Source organism: Stigmatopora nigra, chromosome 17, assembly GCF_051989575.1.
Source record: "Stigmatopora nigra isolate UIUO_SnigA chromosome 17, RoL_Snig_1.1, whole genome shotgun sequence".
Lineage (NCBI taxonomy): Eukaryota > Metazoa > Chordata > Actinopteri > Syngnathiformes > Syngnathidae > Stigmatopora > Stigmatopora nigra.
The window spans coordinates 4245213-4272857 of NC_135524.1; the positions used below are offsets into that span (position 1 = coordinate 4245213).

The 27645-nt window shown below is 38.9% G+C and overlaps 1 protein-coding gene across 11 annotated transcripts; it reads right to left on the minus strand.

Annotated features, from left to right (window-relative positions):
• Nucleotides 1-841: 841 nt before the first annotated feature.
• nedd4l (NEDD4 like E3 ubiquitin protein ligase) lies at nt 842-26324 on the minus strand. Of its 11 annotated transcripts, XM_077736745.1 has the most exons (34): nt 26199-26320; nt 26003-26075; nt 24427-24500; nt 24256-24337; nt 22806-22844; nt 22556-22609; nt 16630-16668; nt 16104-16154; nt 14971-15032; nt 14735-14837; nt 14166-14320; nt 13944-14082; nt 13540-13728; nt 13231-13308; nt 11994-12053; nt 11321-11458; nt 9921-10088; nt 8383-8580; nt 7940-8017; nt 7529-7543; nt 6310-6364; nt 5962-6020; nt 5651-5716; nt 5042-5271; nt 4392-4513; nt 4247-4317; nt 4078-4173; nt 3845-3918; nt 3718-3778; nt 3556-3615; nt 3286-3393; nt 2892-2988; nt 2659-2731; nt 842-2240 (listed from the first exon to the last, which is right to left on the minus strand). In XM_077736745.1, exons 2-34 carry the CDS (start codon nt 26045-26047, stop codon nt 2138-2140), a joined length of 3042 nt encoding a protein of 1013 aa, XP_077592871.1. In that variant the 5' UTR covers nt 26048-26075; nt 26199-26320; the 3' UTR covers nt 842-2137. The 11 variants fall into 11 exon arrangements, with proteins under 11 accessions (XP_077592871.1, XP_077592870.1, XP_077592872.1 ...); XM_077736744.1 differs by having other exon boundaries at nt 26003-26324; XM_077736746.1 differs by lacking the exon at nt 16630-16668 and adding an exon at nt 16762-16797 and having other exon boundaries at nt 26003-26324.
• Between the last annotated feature and the right edge of the window lie 1321 nt (nt 26325-27645).

Here is a 27645-nt window from a genome sequence, read left to right on the forward strand (position 1 = left end):
TTGCACGTCCATTCCAGTTTGACTGGACTTGCCTTCCTAGTTAAAATGGATTGGACATCCATTGCCATCAATGATTTAACCTAATTTCTGCATGTGTACCTCAAATGGTATGTTGTTGGGCTCTGGCTTGTTTGTCAGCTTTTAGAGGCTAAGGGTGCTTTGATAAAATGTCCCCACGTTTGGCAGGCAAGCTTTTATTTGCTCGTCCTTGGAGCTGATAACCGTAGATTATGCATGTGAATGAACGGGCGTCCTTTCACTGCAACACGTGCAACACATTGACCAATACTTCAAACCAAGAGAGTAAAACAGCATCAATACATATAGAACAACATTACAGTTGCATTATTATCTTGGGGGAGAAAATATTGAATTAAAGACATGGATTTATATTTAAAGAGCAATAATCCTTTAAAATACACTCATTTTAACTCACTGGTTGCCATTGAGGGTGAAAGATGTCCAATTCTTTTTTGACTGTAGGGGAAAAATGAACATTTGTGCATTAATTCCTACCGGTGAAAATGTATTGGACAATAAGGGCATTTAAATATGGCTTTGGCTGAATGTGTTTATTCATTTAAAAATAGTTGATACTAGAATATGTCATTTCTCTGTTAAATTTTAGGTCACTTGTTCATTTTAAAGTATTTACAGGTCACTTTCTATTGATTTTGGATCACTTGCTACACATTTTAGGGCATTCTGGGTCACTTCCGGTAGACTTTGAGTCAAATGTTTCAGGTCACAGGTAGTTTTGATATTGTGTAATTTTACTCTCAAAGGAAATGAATGGGGTTGTTTATTTCGAGTCATTTCAAGTAAAAACAAGACACAAGTATTGAGAGAAATGTCACTTTTATTGGACTTAAGTTAACCACAAGAAGTTGATAGGAGTGGCATACACATAGTATGTGTATATCACCCATAAGAAAATAAGCAAAAGCATATACAAAGAATGGATAACTGACAAGGTGAGATGCAATAGAAGAGGAAATGGATTTTTTTTCGTCTTTCATCCAAAATGTGATTTAGCAGCTTTTAACCACATTAGTTTGGGGTTCTATTGCAGCCAATAAGCGCTGCATATGAAATAGAATCACATTCAAAAGTTGACGACGACGAAGCAGGTGACCTCAGTGATGTATAAAGTGCCCTTTAGGTTCCATGGTGTTAGAAAAGAGAAAATTTTAGATTTTCTTTTGTAAGAAACATGCTGCTTATTATTAGATTCAAGATTTTTTTTTTTAAATCACAGCTTTCTCGCGCGCTCACACACACTTCATTTTTTTTAGTGTTGATCATTAATACTTCTGTTAGATGTAATGCATACATACATTTATAGGTGGTCAAAAAAAAAGGAACATTTACAGCATTATAAACAAGCCAGGACTATTTATGTGAAGATAGTCTGACAAACAGTAGCCCCACATGTCCAGATCACGAGCCAACCGCGGCCATTTAGAGTAGCGATAACAGTTAGTTTAACAATATATATATATATAAAAAAAAGAAATATTTTAGTATTTCAACATGTTCTCTAGTCACCATCAAAAGAAATGATATGGAGTTGTTTTTTATGTTTGCATTTCACTTAACATAATCTTTGAGAATCGTCAAAAGGAGTAAACATCAGTACAAAGACGTTATATTTCCTGAAGGAATTATACCAATAGTCAAAAAAAAAAAAGATCCCCCTATAATGGAAAAAGGCTCCTGTGGCAACATAGGAGAAGGGAGCATGGCAGACTTCCTGAAGTGTAATTGGCTAGTTGTATCGCTAAGGTAATCCGGTGATGGGAGCCATGTTTAAGGCCTCGGATGCGTGCTGAAATGTTAATAGTTAGTAGTAGTGCTTCCACAGAATTTAGTGGTGACTTGGATCTTTTTCCATGCTCATGCCATAGGATAAAATATACACCCCTCACTGCTGGGGGGCAAGCATCCGAACGTAGCCCCCTCGACTGTGTCGAAAGTCGATTGTGGCTAACGGTTCGGTATTTTGCTTAACCACATGCTACCCGTTTGGACACTTTTTTCCATGTATTTCCCCTATGTCAATTCCGATAAATCGGGAGGTCGGCTTAGGATACCGTTTTTTTTCTTCTGGAGTTCCCCTCCCAAATGAAAGCGGTCTTTAGTCAACTCCTTCAAAGCCCTGAGCATTCTCCACGGCCATTAGAAGCTTCTCTCGCAGATCTTCGAATGAGTCGTAGGTGGGAAGGTCCAAGCGGTTGAAACTGGGGAAAGAGGATTGGTTAAAAAAAATGGACAGGGCTTCCAGAGGTAAATGATTTATGGCAATACTGGATTCTCATAAGTGTGTTTTTAGGAAATGTGTTAGAAATGCTTGTGGTAATATCATAATTTGAGTTTAAAATAGTACAAAGATTTGGAAACAAGTATCAATGCAATTGACATTTTTGGAGTAATACTACAGAAGGCAGTATTCAGCCACATTACAGTATATAGTAATATTTATTTCAACAATTTAACACAAGTGATGACCATTCATTGGTTTGCATTATTATTTCCTTAAAAAAACTGATAAAATTGGAAATCTTGCCAGTGTCGTAGTTATTATGGTAAATAAGCCCCTGAATTCAATTTCATTTCATTTTAAATATGATAAGAAATATTAAAATCAGTGTCACATACCACGTGTGGGCTCTGGGCAGTTTATCCGGCGTTCCCCACTGCTCAATAGTGAACAACTGAGGTCCATTCGAACCTGGATCAAGAACAAGTATGTTAGAAAAATGCAAAGCAAATTCTGCATTTGTAAAGTACAACAAATTATTTGTGTGGTGATGTCGATGGCACTGAAATGTATGCATTCGCTGACAGTCCACCTGCCGGTGCTGTTAGATAAGAAAAAGAGGAAAACGCACCATAAAGCTCGGCGAAGCCATTCATCGGCACACGCGATGTTCCGGTGACGAATTGAAGAAGTCGGATCCTCTTTTCGGCATCCATTAACAGGACCACCTGAAAAATAAAACATTTACATTTACCACCAAAACAAAATGCCTAACACCCAAATGTTAAAAAGTAATAAAAAAAACAGAACAAAAACATTCTTAGGGATCTTTTGTGTCTTTGATTTTTTTGTGAATATTTAAAGAAATTAACTCCGATAAGTTGTTGACTTTCATCAGCGCAAACAAGGTTGTACTTCCAAATGGACTTTAATCTTTAAAAAGGTAGTGCCAGAACAGCCATCGTGCTTTGAAATCGATCAAAAAAATAAATAAACAGCAACTTAGTTGCAAACTATCAACTGACCTTCCAAAACCATTGGATGACCGGGTGATTGGGACAGTAGCCATTTTTGTAAACGGTGTGTTGGCGCCAGTCATTGACATCAACGTCACCAAGTCCGCACATGAGCAGCTGCACAAACACACCAATAAAGCAGTTGAAAGTTTTGCATTAAAAATGCTTTTAACTCATTGCCTGCCATTGGCGGAGATAAACCATCCATTCCAATTGGGGTTGACTGGAAAGTTCCAAGTCGGAATGACGTGGAAAGGGTTAAAAGTCATCTGTTCATACCTCCAGTTCATTTTCATCAAAGATCTTGATCAGATCGATTTGGATGAGTTCAGTGAAGCCCTAAAAAGAAAAGAAACAGCTGTAATCGTCTTGGCCAAAAAGTCAACCAGGGGAGAGGTTATACTGCCTCTTGGTGGCGACTTGGTAGTAGTGTCAAAATACCTCCAGGAAGGCGTTCATCTGCTTCTGCACCCGATTGACAAAGCGCCACTGGATAACCAAACTGGGGAGAAGTGTGTCAGTATCGAAAGCATTGTATTGGCTTAATAGTTTTGATTCAATTTCTTACTCAATGTATTCCTTCTTGTTGTCATTGGTGACTACCATGTCGGATCCACTGGGCTTGAGGTCCACCTGGTATGTCTGGGGAGAAGAAAAAAAGAAAATACAAAGAATTAAAGGTAATTCCAGATGCTTCTGCTGTGAATTCGAAGTACTATATTATGATAAGTAAATGGCCAATCCATTTGAAAAAAAACAAGAACAAAAAATGTAGCCACAAGCATCCCTTGTTTCACAAACCTGTCCAAAATTGTCTTCATCAATGCAAAACCGCAAATCCAGTTCCGTAGGATCATTCTCCAGAATCCACTTTAGAGAGTTGTAATATTCACTGTCCTATAGGGAGAATACACACTTAAAACTAATTCACTAAATCAACCTAAAAGCTCTCAGGATTACATTGACTCACCACAGACTCCATATCTTTCAAGGAGATCTGTTTACCCAGCATCATCTTGTAGAATGGCCTAATAAAAAACCCTGTAGGGGGCGCAAGTCAGTTGCATGTGAATCTCAGCAACTGAGGCAGGTCTCAATAGTGTAGCCTCTCTTACCATCCAGTAGTTTCCCATGAAAAACGGCCATTCCTGCTACCCGTCCGATGAACTTGAAATACGATAGGTGGTCTTCATTGCATAAACCGGAGTTGGGGTTGATCTGAAGCGTGTAGTTGTCGCTGTAAATAAAAAACTCGGTAATTATTATGGTAAAGCTTGAAATGTCATTGTGTACTAATGCCAATAAAGGCCTTGATGAATTGTACTGTTAAATATCCTACGTATACACAGGCAAAGGTTGTGTGTTACCTGCAGTTGCTAAGGAACAACTGAAGCAGAATGTCTCTGTTGTACTAATTTTAAACCAATTCTAAGTGAAAAACTAATGGCTCCTAATGGCTCTTCAAGGATTTGATCGCAAGCCTGACTTTTTTTTTATAGCTTTGCTCTACGGGGCAAAAAAAAAAAAAAAAGAATGCGAGCTGATTGCTGGCGCCAAGAAAAGCAGGCAATCAGGAGTCTTCTATTATATTCGCTTTGGCTGAATGTGGGAAAAGATTGCTTCAGGATGGATTTTTGAATGAGAGGAAGAGTTAGTCAAAATGAAAGGACATTTTAACAAGACCCTGGGGGAAACGGCAAAACACCTCAACTCAATGACGAGACGTTTTCCTTATTTTAAGGGGAAGGAAGTATTGCGTACTTACGTGGCAGAGTACTCAAAAAGGCCGTAGTAAGGATTAAACATCTCCTTGGATAGGAGGAAGAACCACTCTCGGGCCACGCCTCCGTAATCCAAACCCTTTTCCGACTCAAACTCAATCCACAGGCGCGCTTTTAGGACGTCAGGCTTTTTCAGAGACATGATACGACGATAGGACTCCTCGAAAATGTTGTTGCGGTGGAGCTTCATCTCGAATCGGTTTGGGATGTCAGCCTATACAATAACAAAAAAAAGTTCTATATTACAAGTATACATTAAAATCGGTAATCTGACTGTATTACATATTAGTGAATCCAAAGGACCAGGTGTAAATGCTCATGCTACAGTGCCACTGCCAACATTAAATGTCCAATCCATTTTGAGTAGGACGTTTGGCAGCCATCATTCCTTTCCCAGTCAAAATAGATTGGCCATCCAGCAATGTCAGTCAATTTGCAGTATTCTCAAGGTATTAATGTATTCAAAAAGTGGAAAAAAAACCCATTTAAATAATTATATCAAACTGAAAGGTAGAACACAGCAGGAAAAGTCAGCAGCAATCAAGCATAATTAAGAAAGTTTTCCATTGTAATAATGACTGCAGCATACTTACTGGTTTCTTCAGCTTTTTCCGAAAGTAGTCATATTTTTGCTTAAACTCTCGGGAATATGGAACAGCCTGCACAAGAGATAAAAAAAATATATATAAATTGCATCCTGGTGCATGACCAGCCTTAAAATGTGTACCATTTAATACATGCCAATGTAGGGCAACAGAAACTGGACTATTTTTTGGAAGCATAAATTGAAGTGCCATGTGAGGGGTGTAACACAGGATTGACACAGAGGTGTTGGAATGCCAAGCGTAGGATGTGCCACTTCCAACGTGTGGAACACATCAGCATTGAATGGAAAACTACTCACGGGTCCGGTGATAGCAGGACTCTGAAGTCGGGGATCCTCCCATTGTGTGTTCTTTGTATCTAGATGAGATTAAAATGAACATTGAATGCTAAGTCAACTACACTCTACGGATTGGACGTTTACGACTGACAAACTAATTTCATTTTATATTGTTGTTTTTGTAACAAGCAGCTAACAATGAAAAATGGAATAAACCATTATCAATTGCTTGATAGGATTCACTCATTTTAATGGAGGGATCTAACACTCTTGCTATTATTTTGACATCAATTGTAATTGTTTTGTTTTTGAAGATTAGTAAGCACCATGTGGTCTACTTCGGGATGGTAAACAAAGGTGTCATCTTACTGTGGTCAATGTAGAAAGTGCGTCCGTCCGTGTGAATTCGCTCTTCCCACCCAGGCTACAAACACAACACACACAAAAAAAAAAAACAATTGTTGAGAAGAATGACAGTGGTAGAATGGCTATATACTTAAACTGTCATTCAAATCTATTGTTCAGTCCAGGCTTGATTGATCTTGTTCCCATCAATCAAACGCCATAAAAACAAACTTATATCCATCTTTATTTTCTTATTTTTTGTGATAATCAGTCCTATTTGAGTCGGGTTTCCAAAGACTACATATACCACCAGACATGACACAGAAGGCCTGTTACCACCAATATCAATTCCGGCTTCCAGTTCTAACCGGAGAGCCATTGCTGAAGAATCACAGCTCACGCAAGCACGCACATAAACACCCACACACCCACACACACACACACACACACACACACACACTCACTCAGCACCGGCAGTCAGGCAATTCAAGTAGAGCGATAAAGGGAAAAGGGATGGGGGGGATTAAGAGGCCAAGACTACACTCCTCATCTGTACAGTCCAAAAAAACATAAACATGGGCACTTTTATTCTACATTTTCTTAGCTTTGAACCTCCATAGACTTGTGACATGATATCTTCAAGCCTTGAAAGCTCCCTCCTCATAGGTAATGTTGGTTTTAACTCTTTCAATGCCATTGACAATGAGAGACATCTGGTCATGTGGCTTTTTTTCATCCTTCAGCTGTGATTTAAATGTGTTTTTCACTAGTAGACGTCTAATCCATTTGAACGCTGCCAGCTCTCTCAGTGCACATGGATTTGACGTCTATCATTGTCAATGTCCTCCAATGAGTTAATTAGAACCAACTTGGAAGACCCTATCCGAGGCACCACAGTGCATTCATCGCCCTCCTTGCTAAAAACTGCACGAGGGTGCTGTTGTCCCTCAGTGATACAGTTACACAGACATGGCGTAATCTTAGAAGCCCTGGGGGTGTAGGGGAAAGAGGCAAAGTGGGGTGCTGGTGCAGAGGGCGTGCAGAAAAAGAGGAAGCTGGAGGAAAAATTAGGACAGAGGTAAAAGCCATTCATGCTGGTCACGAGAGAGAAACAAGAGAGAAAGACCAGAACTAAACAAAACAATAATAAAGAAAGCGCAGTGCTGTCTGCAGGCATGATTTGACCACCGAGTAAGCAGACCAGACATGTAGGTAGGCAGGCAGAGGGAGGGAGCCGACCAACCTCCTCTGGTAGGTGCTGCCAAACACACATGGCCCCGGTGGGGTGCAAGGGAAGTAGTGGACATTATTAGATCCACCAGAACAAAAGAGCAATAACCCAACGTACACACTCATGCACGCGCCAACCACATACACCAGGAGAGTCATATAGAAATCGATTTCAAACTAAATCCGATTCTGAAAATACGAAATCAACTGATCAGTGAACAGATATTGTATTTTCTGTACATTTTTGTGAAGCTAGAAGTCTATTAATAAATTGCCATAAACAATGGAAACTTCAGATGTTAATCACATTAGCCATTAAGCTTTGATAACAACAACACTTGAAGACTGTAAGGCGTGTCATATTCATGGTAGTTATTTCTATTTTAAGCAGTCTATACAGGATTTCAGGACAAAATTTACTCACAGGGAGAGGCCCAAGTTCACCAGGTTCCATGGAGTTCTTATTTCGCATATGGACCGGATACTTCAACCTCGGATCCTCCTATTTTGGAGCAGAAGAGACCAAATGAGGGACAGAATTGAAATAATAACTTGAATAGTTATTATTTCAATTATTTAAAACAGTTTGTATTCATATGATTTTCTCATTTGAAGCTATGCGAATGGAAGAACCAAGTTCCAGTTCATCTGGTAACTTTGTGTTTAAGTAATACACAATAGCAGTTGACACTGAACATAAATTGGCAAGTCTACAATATATAAAATGTCGTTTTAAAGAAGAAAGCATCCAACAGAATTGTATGTTGAATTCAGGTTTGATGTGAATAGACCAGTGATTCTCTCCCAGGGTCTTTAACAAGTGAGAATCAATAGCATAGAAAAAGAAGGAGGTACAGTGTTACTCACCCAAGTGGTGGTTCTGCTATTGTGGTCGATGAAAAATGGCCGTCCATTGGGAGCTATTCTCATTTCCCAGCCTGGCGGTAGGAAGCTCTGTTGGGTCTTATGTTGTGATTTAGGGGAGCTGTACGGTGACGGTTGGGGAGATTGAGGGTTGGAAAAGGTGTCCTTTACTGCACGCCTGGCCTGGATGTTGCTGGCTCCCTGGATAAACAAAGAAAGCAACAGTAATCCCAAATGTTTATTAACATAAACATTGCCAGTGAATAATTTCCACATGCTTTTATATTAGTGTCATTTAAAAAAATGGGAGTCAAACTGTTTCCAAGTTATAACAACTATGAAATACATTCATAACATTCAAACTGATTACAATGAGGCTTTTTCATGAGTAATTTTACCCTCAATATTTTAACATTTGCCTTTTTATAACAACTTTTATTACAAAAAAAGACTACCTTGAATATTTTCAACTGCATTTAGCTTTCCATAACTTTTAATGAACATTGACTCAGTACTAAAAGTCACCCTGACCTTTTTGTTAACTTTTTGTGTTCTAAGAGGCTTTATGCTTTAATAGGCTTTTTAAAGAACATAAGACATGGAGGCTAATAAGTGTTCCGGCATCACATCCCACTCATTATTATGCACTGTTCTGAACTTTGAATAAGAAAAAAAACAAGTGTTAATTAATGCAGACGAGTCTGGAAGTTCTAATTATAATACAGGTTTTTTTTCCTCACTCTGACTTTGATGATGTGTTATCACATACACCTCTTAATTAAATCACCATCAGGTTAGCTCTCTTGGTAATTAGGCAAGCGACAAAGAATTGCAGCTCTTAGTTTGCCTCATTTCTACACCATTAAATGTCTTGCCAGATTTAATTGTCGCAGCAAGGAAGCTTTGTTTTACTGTTCAACCACTGATTGAAGTACAAAGAACCAAAAGTACATAATTAGTTAAATGGAATGATTGATTATAGTTCATGCAAGTATCATTTCTCAGTAGACGTATGAACTCATTATAAGTTATAAGTATATTTCCAGTTAACAGGTTTGAACATACGTTTTTTTAACAATGTGGATAATTTTGAAATGTGAGCTCCAACCTAAAGGAAAATAATTTAAATTTGAATTTAAAAAAATATTTCATATCATCGCACCTGACTACCAAAACAGGATGGGGGTAATTTACTCCCAATCCTTCCAGTTCAAATGAATTGGGACTTCTATGAGTGAAAAACTAGTTTAAATTAACCGGCTAAAAACGCCAGTATAAACAAATGTCTATCAATGGCAGTGAAAAAGATGACTTATTAATAAAACAGGTGATTAGGGTAAGGGTCATTGGTAAAAACAAGGGTGGAGCACCTTTTTTTGTATTCAAATCAGAGCCATTTTCCATTCTCTGTCTGAGTCTATAATCAAATCATTGCCTATAAAGGCATAGTACACCAAGAACTTCACAGTGAGTCTCAGGTTCTCCACCCCTGTTCTAGAAGGATTACAATGGATTGGAAACTATGGGAAACTACATCTCACCTCCAAGGGTGTCGACAGGGTGACAGTAGGGGAGCTGAGACTACGAGGTCGTCGGAGTTGGGGCTCATGGAGGTGGTTGTTGGAGGTATTAGAGGAAGCATTGGAAGAGGGGGAGGGTATGGGGGCTGCACCGGACCCCGTTGCTGTGTTTGCACCATCTTCAGTCAGCTGTTAGGAAGAAAAGCACTTTGGAAGTTAAGATAGAAAAGTAAATATGACATTCCTCCTCACTGAAAATTGCAGTGCAGGAAGATAACCACAAAAACCACGGTGCATTTAAAAGGATCAATCTGATAAAGACATAGAGGAGCCACTTAACCACTGCATGTAAGAAGACAATAATTTGCAGTTTTTTCTTGTAGTTGCATCAACACAGAATGGGGAAATGTCAGCCTGGTTATTTTCCACTTTAGCAATAACAGAAGGGGATGCAGTCAGTGTATTCCAGTGCTGTGAAATGTAACACTTTTTCCGCCCCGTTGTTGCGTCAATATCCAAAGTTGCTTGGTTTTTGTAAAAAAGAAAAGAAAAAAAACACAGGCTGTTTGGGAAGGATTGTGGAAAAGAAAGACCAAATTCATCCAAGAGGAAAGAGAACTAAGAGTCCCACTGCAACAATAGTGAGCATTGGAAAGAAAAGAGTGTGGATAATAGACTAATCTTCCCACAGTTGTCCTTGAGATAGAAAAACTTTTTGTAAGTGAATAAACACAATGGCGTACTTCTTCAGCAACAAATTCTGACAAATTAAATATCAATCCCCAACCTAATTTGTACTCTTAGGTAGTGCTATTTTATTCCTTAAAAGTGCTACTGAAATAAAATACCACCAGGAATGACATATTTCCCATTCTGAGTTGATACCATGCAGTGGGTAAGGGGCACCATTAAGACTTTTTACCTTCGCCAAGAAAGTCTAATTTCCCATTTAAATTTCTTAGATGGTTAGCATGACTATTCAAAAAGTCCAAATTACACACAAATTCCAAATTAAGGGACTATCCATCCTTGGCGGAGGTCTAACGAACATCAATCTAAGTCTGCAATGCAATCCTTATGACAGGAATCCTCTCCTTCTGGTAATGGAGAGCAGGGTGGGAATCAGACAATGAACGGTCAACAAATGCACAAGCAAAGACAGGTTACCAGGACAATATAGATTAAAACAAGAGATTAGACGTCCAGCTCCAACTAGACTCGACAAAAAACACAGCGGAAAGACAGATATGGGAAAAGATGTGTCTCCGATCCAGAGTTTCAGAAAACGCTAAACAAGAGAGGATTTGAAAGGGGAAAATACAAACTCCCACAAGGCCACAGACACTGGGGCTCAAAAAGGAGAATCGACGCCAACATGGTATGGAAGTACGCTTCGCTCCCGCCTCCTTGACCTGCTGTACCTGCACAATGGGCCTAGTCCAGGTAGTGGTGCGGCTGTTATGGTTGACGTAATATGTTCTCCCCTTGGCGTCCTTCCGCTCCTCCCATCCAGGGGGCAGGCCCAAGGTGGTCAGGTTGAACGCGGTTGCTGTGGGAGACTGGAGACCCGCCCGTCGTGGAGAGAGAGCAAAAATAAACGCGTCAGAAGAACGGAAGGTGACGTCTCCAGGAGGGAAATGTCATGTTTGACTAGCATTCCAAATGGAGATTAGTTTATAGATTACAACATATTTCAAATTGGAGTTCTTCAAATGTAGTTTTCGCAAACAGTTCCAATGGATCGGACATCTATGAGAGTTAAAAGCCTTCCAACCAAAAAAACTTTACCGCAAAATGTAAATTTGCATATCCTGAAGCAACATTCACATAACAAAAAATAAGCACCACAAATAAAGATGCAGGCAACAAAGACACTAATATTGAAACAGTTTTACCACTGAAGGCCTCGTATTCCTATAATATTTAGTATATATTTGTGTATGTATCTTTTATATCATTTTGAAAGTATGTTCTGGGTTAAAGAAAAGCTTGTTTTCAAAGGGGTGACAAAGCTATAGTCAACTAGAGGGGATGTTATTGTGTGCTAAACAATAGGAGCAAAGGGTTTGTATTTCATATGAACTGAGACATTACCGTGCTATCCTCACCACCTGAGACAGTTTGAGCCCTGGTTCTTCTGGAATGGGAACGCTGCTGGTGGCAGACAACAGTACTGTCAGGAGGGGGCATTAATACGGGGGCCAGGGGCATTATTTCAGAAGGGGTAGTGTAGTATAGTGAAGAGACACTGAAAGGACAAAAGCGTGGTGACAGAAAGTGATTGTCTCAAAATCAATAGAGGGATTCTAGAATATTGATTGTGGGGGTGGCATGAAGGTAGTGCAGTTGTGATTGGTACAGTGGGATTATGCAAGGAAAAGGACCCAAGTTTTAAACAAAATTACAAGTGAATTTGAGTTTTTTATGGGCAATTGAATTTTAAAATGGAAATAAGATGAATTTTCATGGACTAATATTGGGGACATGGCAAAAAAAATGAGGTAAACTCGCCGGAAAACCAAGATGGACACCAGGGTGAGCTTCTGGGACACTAATGATGCTAAGTTATATATAAACAACTTTGGTGTTGGTGTTAACTTGATGCACTCTGCAACAACAATGCTTTTTGATGAACCAAATTCATTAAAAAATCTAAAAGTTCAGCAAGTAAAAAGGTTTCACAGCAGGGTTATAATTATGTGCACCAGTATATACTTTAAGGGATGAATTTCTCTTGCAAAACCCAATTACAAATGTGGCTACTAAACCTCAATATGGCTGTAGGGACATTAAACTATTGGTTACTGGCTGAGGATAGCAAATGCCTGCCTGATAACACCGCTTGACACTGGTTTGTCATCATTGCTGACATCAGCACTGTTAGTATTCCTTTGTTCAACAGCTCTGTGACTAGCATGTGCGACAAGCTTCGAAAGTCATGTGACAGTTTGGCATGGAGGCAATGATTCATGACATGTAAGGCTTTCTAACTAGAATTGTCATAGTGCTGAATAGTAAGTGTTTCCTTTCAAATCAGCTATAAAGAGAGGAAGGAAGCAATGCGATAATCTTAGTGAAGCAATCAAAATGAAAAGAATAGTCACAACCAGAAGAAGATGTGAAGAGTTAGTAACAACAGCGGTGGTGGAGGAGGGAGGGAGGGGGTGAATATGTTGTGCACCCACAGCACCGACAATGGAGATGTGAAGGAGAAGCCTAAAAGAAGCCTTAAGGAACAAATGTTTGAAAGTACCTAACTCAAGAAGAAAGGAGAAAGTAGCACAAGATAGGCACGGGACGGATGGAAATATGAGCATTGGGAAATATTTACCGCAAGAGGAGGAGGCTGGGCCTGATCGCTAACACCATCAGTCATACTGGAAGAACGCAGTCGGTTGGATAACTGAGTCTGTTAAGAGGAAAAAAAACATTTAAAACCATTTTAACAAATAATGAAACTGGATTTTGCAACTATAGTGATCAGATAGGTTAATGTGCAATAGAGGGGCATTTTAGCGTGATACTATTTCTTTTAAATAGCAAATGTTTATATGTTTTATTTAATGCACACAAAACACCTGAGTGATTTTTTTTGTTCCCAGTGAGAGGTGACACCTAAAAAAAATTATCCATTTCTCACCAGAACTGAGCTTGGCCCTGGAACTTCGCCGTTGGTGTCAGGGGTAAATGACAGCCTCAAGCTCAAATCATCGGAGAACTCTTGTGAGACGGGAGTCGGCGGGGGCTGTGGGGTCAGCATGGAGGATGTGCCAGGTTGGGACTGGGCGAGGGCGTCATTTGGGTCTTCTTCTGTGATCAGCTCCCAGGACTGAAAAGAGAAGAAGAAACTGAATGTCTACTGAAAATCTTAAACAGAGTTAAATATCCAAAATAAAATTTGCACTGGTACCTGGCTAAGATTAAAGAGAATCACTGATGTAAAAAAAACTCAGTTTTTGTGCAATTACTGACTCAATACCCCATTAATGCTATCATTAAAATATATTCTTTTTTGGTGTTTAAATGCTTTAAAGTCCTCCTCACGCTGTCAATAACATCACGTGGCTCCAAGTGTTCATTTTCCAGGTCCTCGCTGATGTGGCGTCTCGAACGGAAGACTCGATGCGCCTCCTGATGTATCTGACGTTGGCGGTTGTCGCTTTCTGTTTCCGAAATCACATCCCTTAAAATAAAAAAATGCGAGATTGCAGTTACTTTTAAGAAATCATGCCGAAGAAGGTTAAGCACGGCACAAAATAAGCATACATGTTGGAGGGCCGTTTCCACTGTGTGGATCGATTGTTGTGGTTGACGTAGTAGGTTCGTCCCAGGTTGTCCACCTTTTCTTCCCAGCCAGGTGGCAATGGTGGAAGAAGCTGTTGCGGTCGTTGCGACCCTGAATCTGCGGATTCCTCCCATCCCTGAAGTAAAAGGGAATATGCATCCCATTTTTTTAATGCAATTCACAACATGTTCAAATGGCGAATGACCTCTGGAAAAACCCAATGCTGCTTAAATTAAAAGCTTACGAACTGTCATGAGTTCAGGTAAACAAAAAAAATTCAATAAAGCACAAAAATATGCTAGGGAGACTGTTTACTGAGAGTTTGTTGTATAATACATTTATTCATGGGTATTAAATTAAAAAAATAATGTTATTTTAATTATGTTGATCAGCTTAGTGGGGGCGGCAGACTATTGATGAACAAAACAAATTTGTTGTCTAATTATTAGTTTAGATGAAATAGATTCTTTGTAACTGAATCTTTAATGCAATTAATTACCCAAGACGATGGGTAATGCCAAGAGGGTGAAAAAAACATGGCTGATCTTACCTCTGCCTCCTCCCTCATGTCCCCAGCTTCTTCTTCATGTCCCCCTTGTTTGGGCAGGTAAGCCATTTTGAGGCGGAGGTAACCCTTCACCCTGGACTTGTGACTTGAAAATAACAATAAGAAGAAATACAGTACTAAGGAACTAAAATTTTGGTCTATAATGTGATTTATTAACAATTTAATATGCTTTAATAGGATCACATCCAGTTTGTTGTTTACTACAAAGTGGTACCAACCTCCTAGGTCGCAATAGGAAGTCCTTAAATGTGTAGGGGCGCTCCATGGCTGGGTCTTCAGTCTGCAAATTAATTAAGAGGAGGTATTTTATTTTGACAGGCATCATAATCGAGTCACGCCTCTGGATTGCATGACTCTGGGCGTCACGCTGGAACCGGGTTGTGCAACGCTTCTCCGGTTACCCATTGGAAAAACAGATACGTTTTTTTTTTTTTTTTAAGTCTCAGTCTGCCACACTGTTTTCAGTCAACAGCAAAAACCTGGCTTGTGAATAAGTATGTATACATGACTCATTTACTAACATATAATAGTTCATTCATTCATTTAACCTGCTTCTTTGTAACAGAAAATCAGCTGACATTAATAGCAAGCAATATTATACAAAGACACTAAACTTTGTAAATATTTTCTTTGCGACTACCTCAAACTACTGCATCTTTCATTTTAGAACCGGTTATAATATCACCCAAGTCTGCATTTTCCCACTGAGAATATGTAAATGAACCAAAGTGTTATTTCTATGCAGTTCCCAGTCAAGGACAGTTGCCTTTTTGTTTACATTCTAGACGTCTCCCCGTCTTGCCAAAAAGAGAACGTCTGCTCGGCTATTGGAGCACCAACAACAAGCTACTTTTTGTAGGCACTATCACACCAGAGACACTTTTGGCTTACCAAAAGCAGAAGTGTTGATAAGGACCACAATGGTATCACACAAAGTTTATATGCTGCTTTGTGATTTAACGCCTGTACCAGATTAGTGTGTTATTTACACAAAGGAAAAAAAAACAAAAAGATGTGATGTCTTTTTTGGCATGGGTTTTGATACATTGGTGTATATATTCTGTCTAGTATACTTTGCCTTCTTTAAGAGGAATGACAAACGACAGATTTATAAAATGTCGTCTATGTTAAATCTATGTTTACATCAAGGATTGTCCTATTTGGGTCGACATCTGACTTAAACTGACTGAGTTAATCAAATTCATCTAAAATGCTGTCATACACACATATGCAATAGATTGACCACGTGTGGGCTTATTCTGATCTCAGCTTAGTACACTATACTGATGAATAAACATTGGAATTGAACCAAATATGTCGATCAAGGTTAATATGAATGAAGTCAACTCACCGGCAAATGACTAAGAGGTACATCCACTTGTCCCAAGAAATCATCTCTGGTCTAGAAAAGAACAACAACAACAAAAGTCAAAATCACAGCAGAAGTCACTTCTGCGTAATTCAAAAATTTCCAGCAAGGAGAAAAGAGGGAAAAATACACAGTGATTGTTGAGGTACGGCAGTATTGCCAAGGATTTCAAAAACCCAGCAACAGTTTGTCCAAGAGAAAGGTATTGATTTCAAGTCAGATGTAGAAATAACCACTGGCCTTATTTTATGAGCGTCTAGTACTGGTGCAAAACAGCAGCAATTGTATTTGAAATGTTATCATGTGACAGCACAGAATCTATCATTTGTCCAAGACAGACGCTCAGTATAAGTTTAGCCAAAAGGTCAACCCTTTGGTATTAGAAAACCCTTACCCAGAGAAATTTCCAACAACATAACAAAAGCCACATTAGCCAGACAGAGGAGATAATGACAACATGAGGAATAAAACCAGGAGAAGAAGGTTTATGAGTCAAATAAAAAGAAACCTGAAAATGAGTCCATCCCTTTGCTGTAATTAACGCAGACTAGAAAAAGGGAAGGAGAAAAAAGCGAAGAAACAAAGGCGAATGATTGCATTGGACGACATTTGCGCCCCCTTGAAGAGGGCCAAAGATTACCTGTCCGATGTGGAAAAGCCCATTCTTGGAAGAGGCCTGTGTATTGGAAATAACTCATTTAAATGGCAGATGTCAAAGAAGGGTGTGTTGAGCTGGATTTTGGACCCTTCAACCACCACATTGCAATATGATTGGAAATCCTTCCTAAGTATTCCTTTATTATACTGCCTTTCTGAACACCACAAGCTTTAAACTACAGTTTAATGACATGATGATTGGAAGCACTTTGGTCTTCTTTATATATATATAGAAACAGATAAAAGCGGTATTTGAAGGCTCAGTGGTGACATTGAAAAACATTTGAGTGAGTGGTACCTATCTTCTTTTATTGGTTTTTAACAACGCTAGAATGAGGCATTTTGGCCAATGTGGATAAAAAATATATATAGGTTGAAATAAATGCTTAAACGCAATGAGGTCAGAGATATAGTCATTTGCATAATATCCCGAGTTGGATTAAAGTAATTTTTCCAATTTTTAACTCAAATATCGGTAAAATGCCCAGCAGAGTTACTGAAACTTGCAATGTATAGGATTATTTTGGCATTCTTAGTATATAAAGAAAATCACAAGTGATGCCAAACATTGTTGAGAGGAAATAAGGGAGCAGGCATAACCAGCCTTATCTGTCTCAAGTGTGGCAACACTCACTCTTGACAGATCTGGAATTCAATGGTGAAAGGTGAGTCAGACGGCATGGCTTATAATGTTTTATAGTGCCGTTATGTCAGTGAAAGCAACAAACACAACTAAACACAACTTCAGAAACCTCAATACACCTACAAACAGCTGAATCCACACTTATCAATACTCAAACACTGAATGAGTGTAAAAAACAGACAGTGTAACGATATCTGCTCCCATTTCATAAACCAAGTGGAAAACCTTCTAAGTCGCTGACAAACTCCCAAAATGATGAATCATGAATCCCATATTGACTCGGAATTGTCTGGCACGTGTTAATGCTGTCATCAGAATGCAGTGAAAACTTCTTTTGAAAAGCACCTAATTAACTAACATAACTGACACTCTCAGTACTGAACAGATCCTGGATTTACCCTTGACCTCGTCATCCTCTAGCTCGTTTACAAAGTAACGCATTAAACTGTGAGTTTTGTTACGGCAGTAAACAGCCAGCGCAACCATGCCGAGGGGAAATCGGGCTGTTTTCTTTGTCCTTTAATGCAGGGGATTTCAAGCTGTGGGTATGTGTATGCTGTGGTCTATAATTGCAGCGTCATCAAAGGGTCACAGTTGAGCCATGCAGCTGCCTCCATGGGCCAGGTTACACTCGGGGTTGGGGGTGTCGCCAATGGCCAAAAAACAGCATGAGGGATGAGGGCCGAGAGGCAGCCAGCATATGAATTGTTTGGGACAGTCATATCAACCTTTGCCAGAAATCCTAACAGCATTTGTACACCCTATTTGCTACGCTTGTATTATCTGTTGAAAAGAAACTGTGAAGAAAATGCTCATATTAAGTTTATATTTCATGGGAAAATATCAAATGATTGTACCACATCACCACTACAAATTTTATAGATGACACCAAATACAAGTGTCTGCTTTCTTGAGCTAGTCACTCTGAATATTTCCAGACAGTAGTAATTGTTGATAGCACTGCCAGAAAAAAAAGGTGGCCACTAATGTCAAGGAGATTTTTTTTCTACCTGCAAAAATAATTGGAATCATTTCTAGTTCCACCAAAAAACTGCCCTTTTCCACCCAATTATATTTAAGTGTGTGGGACAATTAAAGGAAGGGTGTTTTCTGTGAGGAATAATCTCACCTTAATTGTAGCAGATGTGACAGAGATAAACATTACATATTAGGAGCTTTCTGGTGGTGTGGGAGTAGATTGGCAATATTTAATACTCACAACACTAAATATTAGGATTTAAAAGTTGAGAAATGAAAAAAACATAACTGAACAGATGCCATTTTACCAGTATGCACAAACGTAATGCCGTTAAAAAAGATACTAAATCCAGGGACATACCTACAGAAACTAGTAGAAGACAGACCATGCCTGATGTTGTGAAAGAAAAAAAGTAAATGTGTAAAGATGCATTAACATTAAAATCATAAAATGCATTTATTTTTCCCAAACGTCACAAGGAAAAACGTCACCCAACCAAGTTTCTTCAATAGCATTTACCTTAGGAGAATTTGTTGCTGCCTCAATCACTTCTTGATCTGCACCTCCCCCAGGTGTGAAGTAAATCTTAAGATGGGGCTGCCTTGAAGGGGGGTCCCCACTGACTTTAAAAGTACAACCATTAGATCTTGGATCCATCCTCCGATGATCCACAATTGGTTGACTATCTGAACCATTTGCCTGGCTATCATTTTCTGGTTCATTCTCTTGTACAATTGGAGATGAACCTCGTTCCAATTTAATTCTTGGATAACGGAAAATACGGCCACCAGTGGATCGAACAAATCCAACATTGCTGTGCTCTTCTTGCGATGAATCTGGCTGCTGCCAGCTCTGGTTCAAATCTTGGTTCTGATTCTGTTGAAGCTGGAAGACAAGTCGCTGTGCTCCACTGCTACTAGAAGCAGGAGACTGCTGCTGGACAGTCCAAGCAGAACCACCATAAGGCAAAATTCTAAGATGCTGTACGTCAGAACCGTCAGTTGAGTTCCTCCGAATACGAATACCACTGACGCTGATACCTGCAGGGGTTCTGCCATACAAATTATGACCATTGGAACCGATGCTGAAAACCCTACGCTTTGGAAAACGTGGGTCAGTCACAAATATTTGTTGGTTGGGAGACTCCGGACCGCAGTAAGGAGGAGGTGGTTGTCGCGGAACATCAGATTGACCCGAAACTTCAGCGTACGTTGGCACAGGTCCTGGAGGAGTATAATGGGGTGGCAAGACATCATCAGGAAGGCTATAGGAATCCCCATTACTTGCTACGTCAGAGCGCTGAAGAGAGATCTGCATGGAGGAGCTTTTTGTAGGCCGTGACTCGGCATAGGCTGCGAGCTGCGGTATGAACATAGAGGAACTGCGCTTAAGAAGTGCGTCCGCACGCGGTCCAGACGTAACTGGAGGAATTGGCTGCTGTGCTGCCTCCCGAGATGGACTCGATCCTACGGATGGTTGAGTGTGAAAGGCCGTCGCAACATCATTGTCTCCTTGCTGCTCTTCTGTATCTCCTTCTAGTATGTCCGGGGCAGTGTTGCTACGGTTGGAGCCAAAATATAAACGTAGACGTGCCATTTTTTTTTAGTCCCGTTCAAAAGCCTCCCTTCCCTACAAAAGAGTTGCACGGTAGTCCCATACGTCGTTCTTCTAACTGTCCAGATGACTGTTCCTCGTTTTTTTTCTTCCTTCCACTGTAGCCCCGCTCCCATTAGGTCCCACCCACCTCCAGTCCTTTTCCTCAACTTTCCTTCCACAAGTAAATGCCATAGAGGAAAAAAAAGAACATCACACCACCAAAACTTGGGGCGCAAACCACAGGACCGCTAAAAAGAGTGATGAAAAATTAAAATATAGACAAAATATTGGTCTGTGATCGTCTGGTTCTCAGCACTACTCTACACTGGCGACGGACAGCAGAAATAGCCTGAGCTTAGTGACAGCCAGCATTCCTGACATGATTGGATAAGGGCGGCCAGCGTTTCTGGTTTCCAGGGTGACAACGGGGTTGCCTGTCGGTCACGTGACAAAATGACCCCTTTCAACATGTGCCACTATGATTCAATGCTACCCCCAAGTGCCAGCGGGGTAGAGGGTTACCCCAGAAATTACACCATAACCTGATCATACAGTAGTAATCTTTCTTTTTCTGGAAACCGAGCAATTGCCACTAAAATGATGACTATATCAAGATAACACACTTAAAAATTAAAGCTGGTGATCTTTGAGTGTGTGTGTTTTGGAGATGCGTAGGCAAGTTATGACTCAAAATAGTTGGAAAAGCAGCAGGAGTGCAAGAAGCAAAACTAACAGATCGAAGTTAAACCTATGCAGCGAGATTGATTTTCTAGGGTTCTCTGTTTACATCTGAACGCTTCTGAAGTTACAGGACATCTTTGATACTATTTTAGTTCACAATGCTAAAAACAGGCGTGTACACAAGGATGAGACTGATAAGCAGTGACAGGAACTACACTATCTACAAAAGAAAATTGGCAATTTAGGATGCTCATGATAAAAATGAACTGAGTGAGGTTTTCTGGAAAGGCTGAAATTTCTAAAATGTCAAAAACAGAAGAAAAGCAAGACTATTGCAGTGAAAAAATAGCATAAAGAACTCATGCTGTGATGAGTTAACTTCATATTGTCATAATATGGGAAATACTGACAGAGCCACGGAAACAGATGAAGAGCCTGTCAATTATAGAACAACAACTGCACACTGTGTTTGGCATTGTCAATATCTGATTGTGAGCAGGAAATGTTCAGAAGAACTGTGTGGAAAAGAAATGCAATGTGTGGTCCGATGGCACCAATCCAAGCTTGAGAATTACATAAGAGTAATATTCACAAAAAAATAGAACACTAACCTATTCAATCTAGTGCTTCGATGCATTAACCCAAAAACTTGATGTATTTTTTTTCACAAGACAAAGCTGTTATGCAAAAAAATCAATCACAAAAGTGTCAGGTCAGGCTTTTTTTTTAACTTGTTGAAGGTTTGAGTGTAGATTTCTCTTGACAACATGAAAAAATAAAAGGAAAACGAATCCATCTAACTAAACCTGACTGATTCCTTTGAGGTTTAATATAAATCACTAAGATATGCCAAAATAAAGTGCTGTAGATTTTGTCCCTGCACGCACCGAGATATGGAAAAGCCCTTCTCAGACTTATAAGGAGAGAAACAGGTTTGAGCCTTCTCTTTCATGTGTCCCCCCCACTGCCACTGCTTCACAACGCTTACGTTAGGGAAAATCTGAGCTGTGCCTTTCTTGGAAGGCCACTTGCCACCCATTCCAGTCTTCATTTGCAACACAGTACTAATGGATGCATGCGTTATATACACCTAGGATTTAAGATTTTGTGTATACATATCAGTTCACATTTTGTTTCCCCTGTGCAACATCCACAAATTGTTCTAACAAAAATAATAGGGGCTTTCCAAGAGGATAAATTACGAAGAAACCATTGCGACAACCCTACACCTGCTACTAAGAAAGGTCTTTTCATAGAAAGGACGAGTCTGGTCATAAATAGGATCAGGATTTCTTGGATTTCAAGAATAATAAAGATGAGTAAAGTAGTAGATTCATCATTATTTAAGAAGCTTAATGTTATTTTCAACTTTTTCAGTGTCCTTGCTGTGAATTTAGATTAAGTTTTGAAATAACTTTAAATAGCATGGTAACAGCAGACCTATTTTACACATTAAAATACACTTTGCATTCAATCAAACCAACAGTTCTCTCTTGTGTTATTGATTTGATGAATAGGCATTGTGAAAAAATATCCAACCTTGGAGAATTAGTTGAGTAATATAAAATAATATAAAAACATGCATAAAAAAAACAAATATATTCCAGAAGGTTACGTAACTAATGGGTAACAATCATGCAGGAAAAAAAATAGTTATCATCATGACCGTAACATTACATTTTGAAAGGGTCCAATTCTAAAACATGTCCTTGAAAAATTCTCAAGTTAGCACAGTGTAAACATATAAATGGAATATGGGGGAAAATATTATGGCCTAAGAATTTTAGCAGGTGCATTCAAATATAGGACTGACAATAGAAGCTGTCAAAATGAGAGTTTGAAGGTGATAAATGAAGGGTAAGGAGGGATGACACTTACCAATCTGTTTTCATCAAACACCTCAAAGAGAAGCCTGTGATTTTGTGGACATACCTGCATAAAAAACAAAAGGAGTGGTGTTAACTGCAGAAATGTACACACAATGTTGACACTGATAAACAGCATCTTCCTCCACCTTCACAGAGAAAAAGCACACAAAACACTAGGTATAAAAAAAACCTATGTATAATGAAAATAGTGCCAAAATTGTGACATAACAAGAAAAATATTCAAAGAAATTGATACTCACCCTGAAATAAAATTCTTCGTTCCATTTGGGATTAAGCGTCTGGAAAAATCAAGTATTCCAATGGTTAGACTAACAATGAAATAAATAGAGTGCGCAGTGCTTGTTTTTATGCTTTATGAAAAATTGCCATATATATATTCTCATCTTAAAAGGCTACCAATTTATGACAAACATAAACTAGATTTAAAAAAAAACATTTCCCTCAAGCAACAAGTACATTTTGAATGTTATGATTAAGGCCTTAATGAAAAATTAGTTGAATAATCGACTAATCTGTCAATTACATGAGGTGAAATTGGCGAAATCACCAGAAAAAGAACAAATACAAAAAATTATAATGATCAACAAAATAGGGCATTGTGGCTGCTGCTTGCACACCAAACATAACATTTTACACACCAACAGATTATAAATAATCATTGCACGTGACACATCTGCAAAGCACTCAGTTATATTACCCACAACCTGTAAAAAATAACAAAAAAAACATGAGAAAACAAGCCAAGGTTGACAAAGAAAATACATGAACAATTCACTTATGTTTATTTCTTTGCCACAAGCAAAACCTTTTATCTCAGAAAAAAATGCAATGAAAAGGTGTCCCACTTTAAGACATAACGACCACGGAGGAAGATTCATTTTTTTTCTGCTCCAGATAGTGTTGTCATCTATTCATAGCCTATACGGCAAGAATGGGCACTGGCAGCATATGCCTACTTGCATTGGGAGCTGCTTGATTGCCATCGGCCACTTTGTAAAATGAGGTCTCTCTTCTATATGAATATACAACTTGTGTAGTTATTTTTTGTGAATTTAGTTTCAATGTAAACTCCAGCTAGTGTGTCAACTACAAGCTTATAACATTCAGACTAACATATGGCACAGAAGAGTTTGATTTATTTAATAAAGGCACTATAGATAACAATGAATATATACATCTCATTACTGTTTTTCATTAGATCCAAATGTGATTATTGTGAGAAGCCAAATGGGAAAATAGAATAGGATAGTCTTCATTGCCAAGTACAAAAAAAAGAAAGTGCATTGATTATGTTTAATTATTTTTAAGCCCAAACAAATGAAGACAAAGCATTAACTTCAGTCATCAGTGTTTCACAACTAATTATGCTTTTTCAAAAACTTGCTTTATTATGTGTGATTATTGCGCTCAATGGATGGATAACTGATTATTTGCTGTCTATTAAAAAAGTAAGTCGCTTTATCTCTGTCTGCAGTGGCTGCAAAAGCAACACATTTCCTGAACAACTCGGGCAGGAAACTGCTATATGAGCGGGGGCACAAACATAAGTAGTTGGGACAGAAATTGTGCAGGACATGATTAGACCGGGTGTGGCTAATCTGATGAGGTCAAAGCAAATTACAGATCACGCAAACCTAAGCAAAGAGGAAGAAAGAAATGGCAAATTGTCAGTGGCATTTTGCTATTTACCTTTTTTATGGTTTTTGTTTGGACCAGGGCAAGTTCTCTGGTTTCATCTGTGACATAGAGGGACAGTTTGACGTAGGGGTCGCTGTGGACAAAAACATTGCAGATTTGTATGGGTGAATATCTTAAACTAATATAAAGTCTATGATTTTATATGTCAATAATGAAACTCACCTGGCTCCAATAATGTCTTTCTTAGCGAGATCAATTCCCGCGATGACCTTAACCCGCAATACTCTGGTTTCATTCTGTGGAAGAAAAATATTTGTTAGTCAAACCAATGGTAAAATTATATTTCAAATGATTTTAAATGCTATTAATATTGATTTTATGAGTTCTTTTACATTGTCTGACCCTAATTTTTCCTGGACATCACAAGAAAATTATCCTTATCATTAATCAATTAATCAAAATGAATTAATGCATATGCATTACTTATCCAAAAGCTGATATATATATAAAATATTTGCAAATTTACCCCTCAAAAATACTCTTGACACAGTTGTACCTTAATAGACAACAATCAATGGAGCATTTACTTGGGACCGGTGTCACGTTACTAAACCCACAGAGAATGATTTAACAGCCTCCGGCGTCAGGTGACAATTTGCCACGTTGTGGTTTTTGGCGCAGCACATGACTGAAGGTGAGCCAAACCATGTCTAGAGTTCACTACACTTCGGAATGAATGGCACGTCTACAACCTGCTACGTCCTTATAATGATTGACAGAAAAAGGGCGATGTTGAGCTTGTAGTCTTGAATAACATTTCGTAGATGATGAAGCACACGTATCATGATGATTATAAGTCACGGATTGCACGTAGCGGCTGATCAGTGGTCTTGAAAGAAGCAGAAAAAACAGGGATCATAGACTTTAAAACATTTTTTTTTTTTTTAATCGAACCCTCGGGATTTGGGGAGCCGGTCTCAGGGGTTCAATGGAGACTCTGCCGCGGGGGTCAAGACACATCGACTCATCAAATCTATTCATGATAACAGTACTGGATGGAGATGATCACATGACATTGCTTTGTCAATCAGTGCTGTGAGGAATTTAAATATCTTGAATTGAAAAAAAAATCATTGTATTTTACACTAAAGTAGGGTTTGGTGAATCCGCATATGAAACATGTTAAGGACTTTATGAAAAGATCTTCAGGTTCAGGACCAGTTTTTTAACTAAAAATTAGGGTCACACAATGTAAAATAACTCATAAAATCAATGCTGATGGCATATTTAGAGATTCTGATTTGATGTATAGAATGACAGCTGTATGCTTTACACTATTTTGCTTGGATCTTGGGAGAGTCAGCATCTTTTTTAATAATCCTGATTATTATGGATTGCAAAATAAAGTGAAGCACGTCAGAAAAAGTCAGACCTGTTGAATCTTTGATCCGATCATGGTTATACATTTATTATGTGGCTATATGCCATGTATTACATCAGTTTGTTTACCAAAATGGGGGTGCGCCTACCCCTATGTAAACAACAAGATCTCCTCTATGTGGGCGAGTGGGAGAGTGATTTACATTATTTGCATTGTGAATTTATTTATTTGATGGATCTAAATAAGAAGAATGGTGTTGCACAGGGAGGGGGAATGTTGTCGGGGTAACAAGACAGCTGGTTGATCATTACTAAGGTAAAGCTATGTGGGTGAGGGCTGTGTAGAGTAGCTATGGTTAGCATCGGCAGCATCTGTGCGGTTGTCTCGCCGTCTAGTGGCACTACGATCGGGGCTTACCTCATCCTCCGACAGTCCGTAGATCGGCTCGTAATTCGTAGCCATATAGCCCGACTGTGGCCGCAGATCGCCGCTTGAAAAAGAGGAGGCGAGGCAGCGTTAGCTAGCTAGCCTCGAACAATTAAATCCCACTTTTTGGACCCCCGGGCTTCCTGTGTCGCGCCGTCGTGGTTAGATCCGATAGTTTTGGATTTACCTTCCAAGATCTCACTCCGATCCCACAAAATGATTATGTTTACACTGTCTGATGAGGTTTCACTGGAGATAGGATAGCTTTTGTCAAATACTGGGCACCCCCTCCACTCGAAACGTTGTGACACTTGACTTTCAAGGGGTTCGGCCAATCAGGTATCTGATAGGTGTGATTGCTGGTAAAGCCGACCAATCAAATGCACCCTTCTGTTTGCCTCACGGACGCTGTCACTCCGCCTATCAAAACGTAAAGGGGAGTGTGGCTTTGAAATATGTATTCCAAATTGAATCTTATTAATTATCTATATTAAACGCACCAAATTATTGACAATTACAGGAAAATAATATATTTCATTACATGGCGAGAAGTGTCTCCCAGAGATGGACAGATCGGAGCTGGGGATTAAACACTTAACACAATAATATTTAACATTTTTTCTGCCATTGACAGCAAATGACGTCCAATCCATTAGAACAAGGTGGGTTGGCACATTCCTTAATCTGGTTCAAATCAATCTGGATTAGACGTCTACTAATGACACATTCAGTTAAATCCAGAACAGAAGGATGAAGAGACAGATATTTTTGACGTCTATAATCGTCAATGGCACTGGCAATAATAAATTATGTGATGAGAAAGTTCAGAAAGTAGTAGGGGACTAAACATTTACATTGCATTCCAATGTTCTCTGATGCAGTTGAAGATGTACATTCATCGTGTTTTTAGGTAGAAAATAAAGTGGTTTTCAAGCTGAAAATATGTTTCCTTTGTATGTTTTTTATTTTATATTTTTACAGATTCATAAACATCTCCAATTAAAGGCAACAGGCCATGCAAAGTGTCCCTCAAACAGCCAGCACTCTCACACAATGCATTCTTAAATAAATATAGTAATAAATACTACATAAATATATGCATATATTAAATAAATCTACCATGCTGACATTTGGATTCCTCTTGCTGTTTTTATTTCTTCAAAACCACCAGAGGACAATGTCTCCTTGAATTTAATGTATTAATTTTGTCACAAGCTGACACATCATACACAAGATTAAATAAATAAATAGCCTTTCCTTCAAAGAAAATGAATACAACACAGAGCTTAATATTTAACCACAGATATAAGAGTCAAATTAACCCCCACTTGACAAAGCATGTCAAGCACAGTGATGAAATGAAATGGAAACTATTGACCATCAACTAGGGCACCGATGGGATCATGCAGTGGCATCCAGTGTGACTCCGATGTTTACTTTTGGATGGGAAGAGCAGATGGCATTATTATATAACACCGTTGCATCTAAGCACAGCTGAAGCAGAGATTGTTACAAAGCCATCTTTCGCTTTTGCTCAGTGGGTGAAAAGCTCTCTCTTTTTTTGTTATGATTTTCATTACATCTCAAATGAAATTTTGTAAACAAGGGAGAAAAAAAATCAATTATTTCTAACA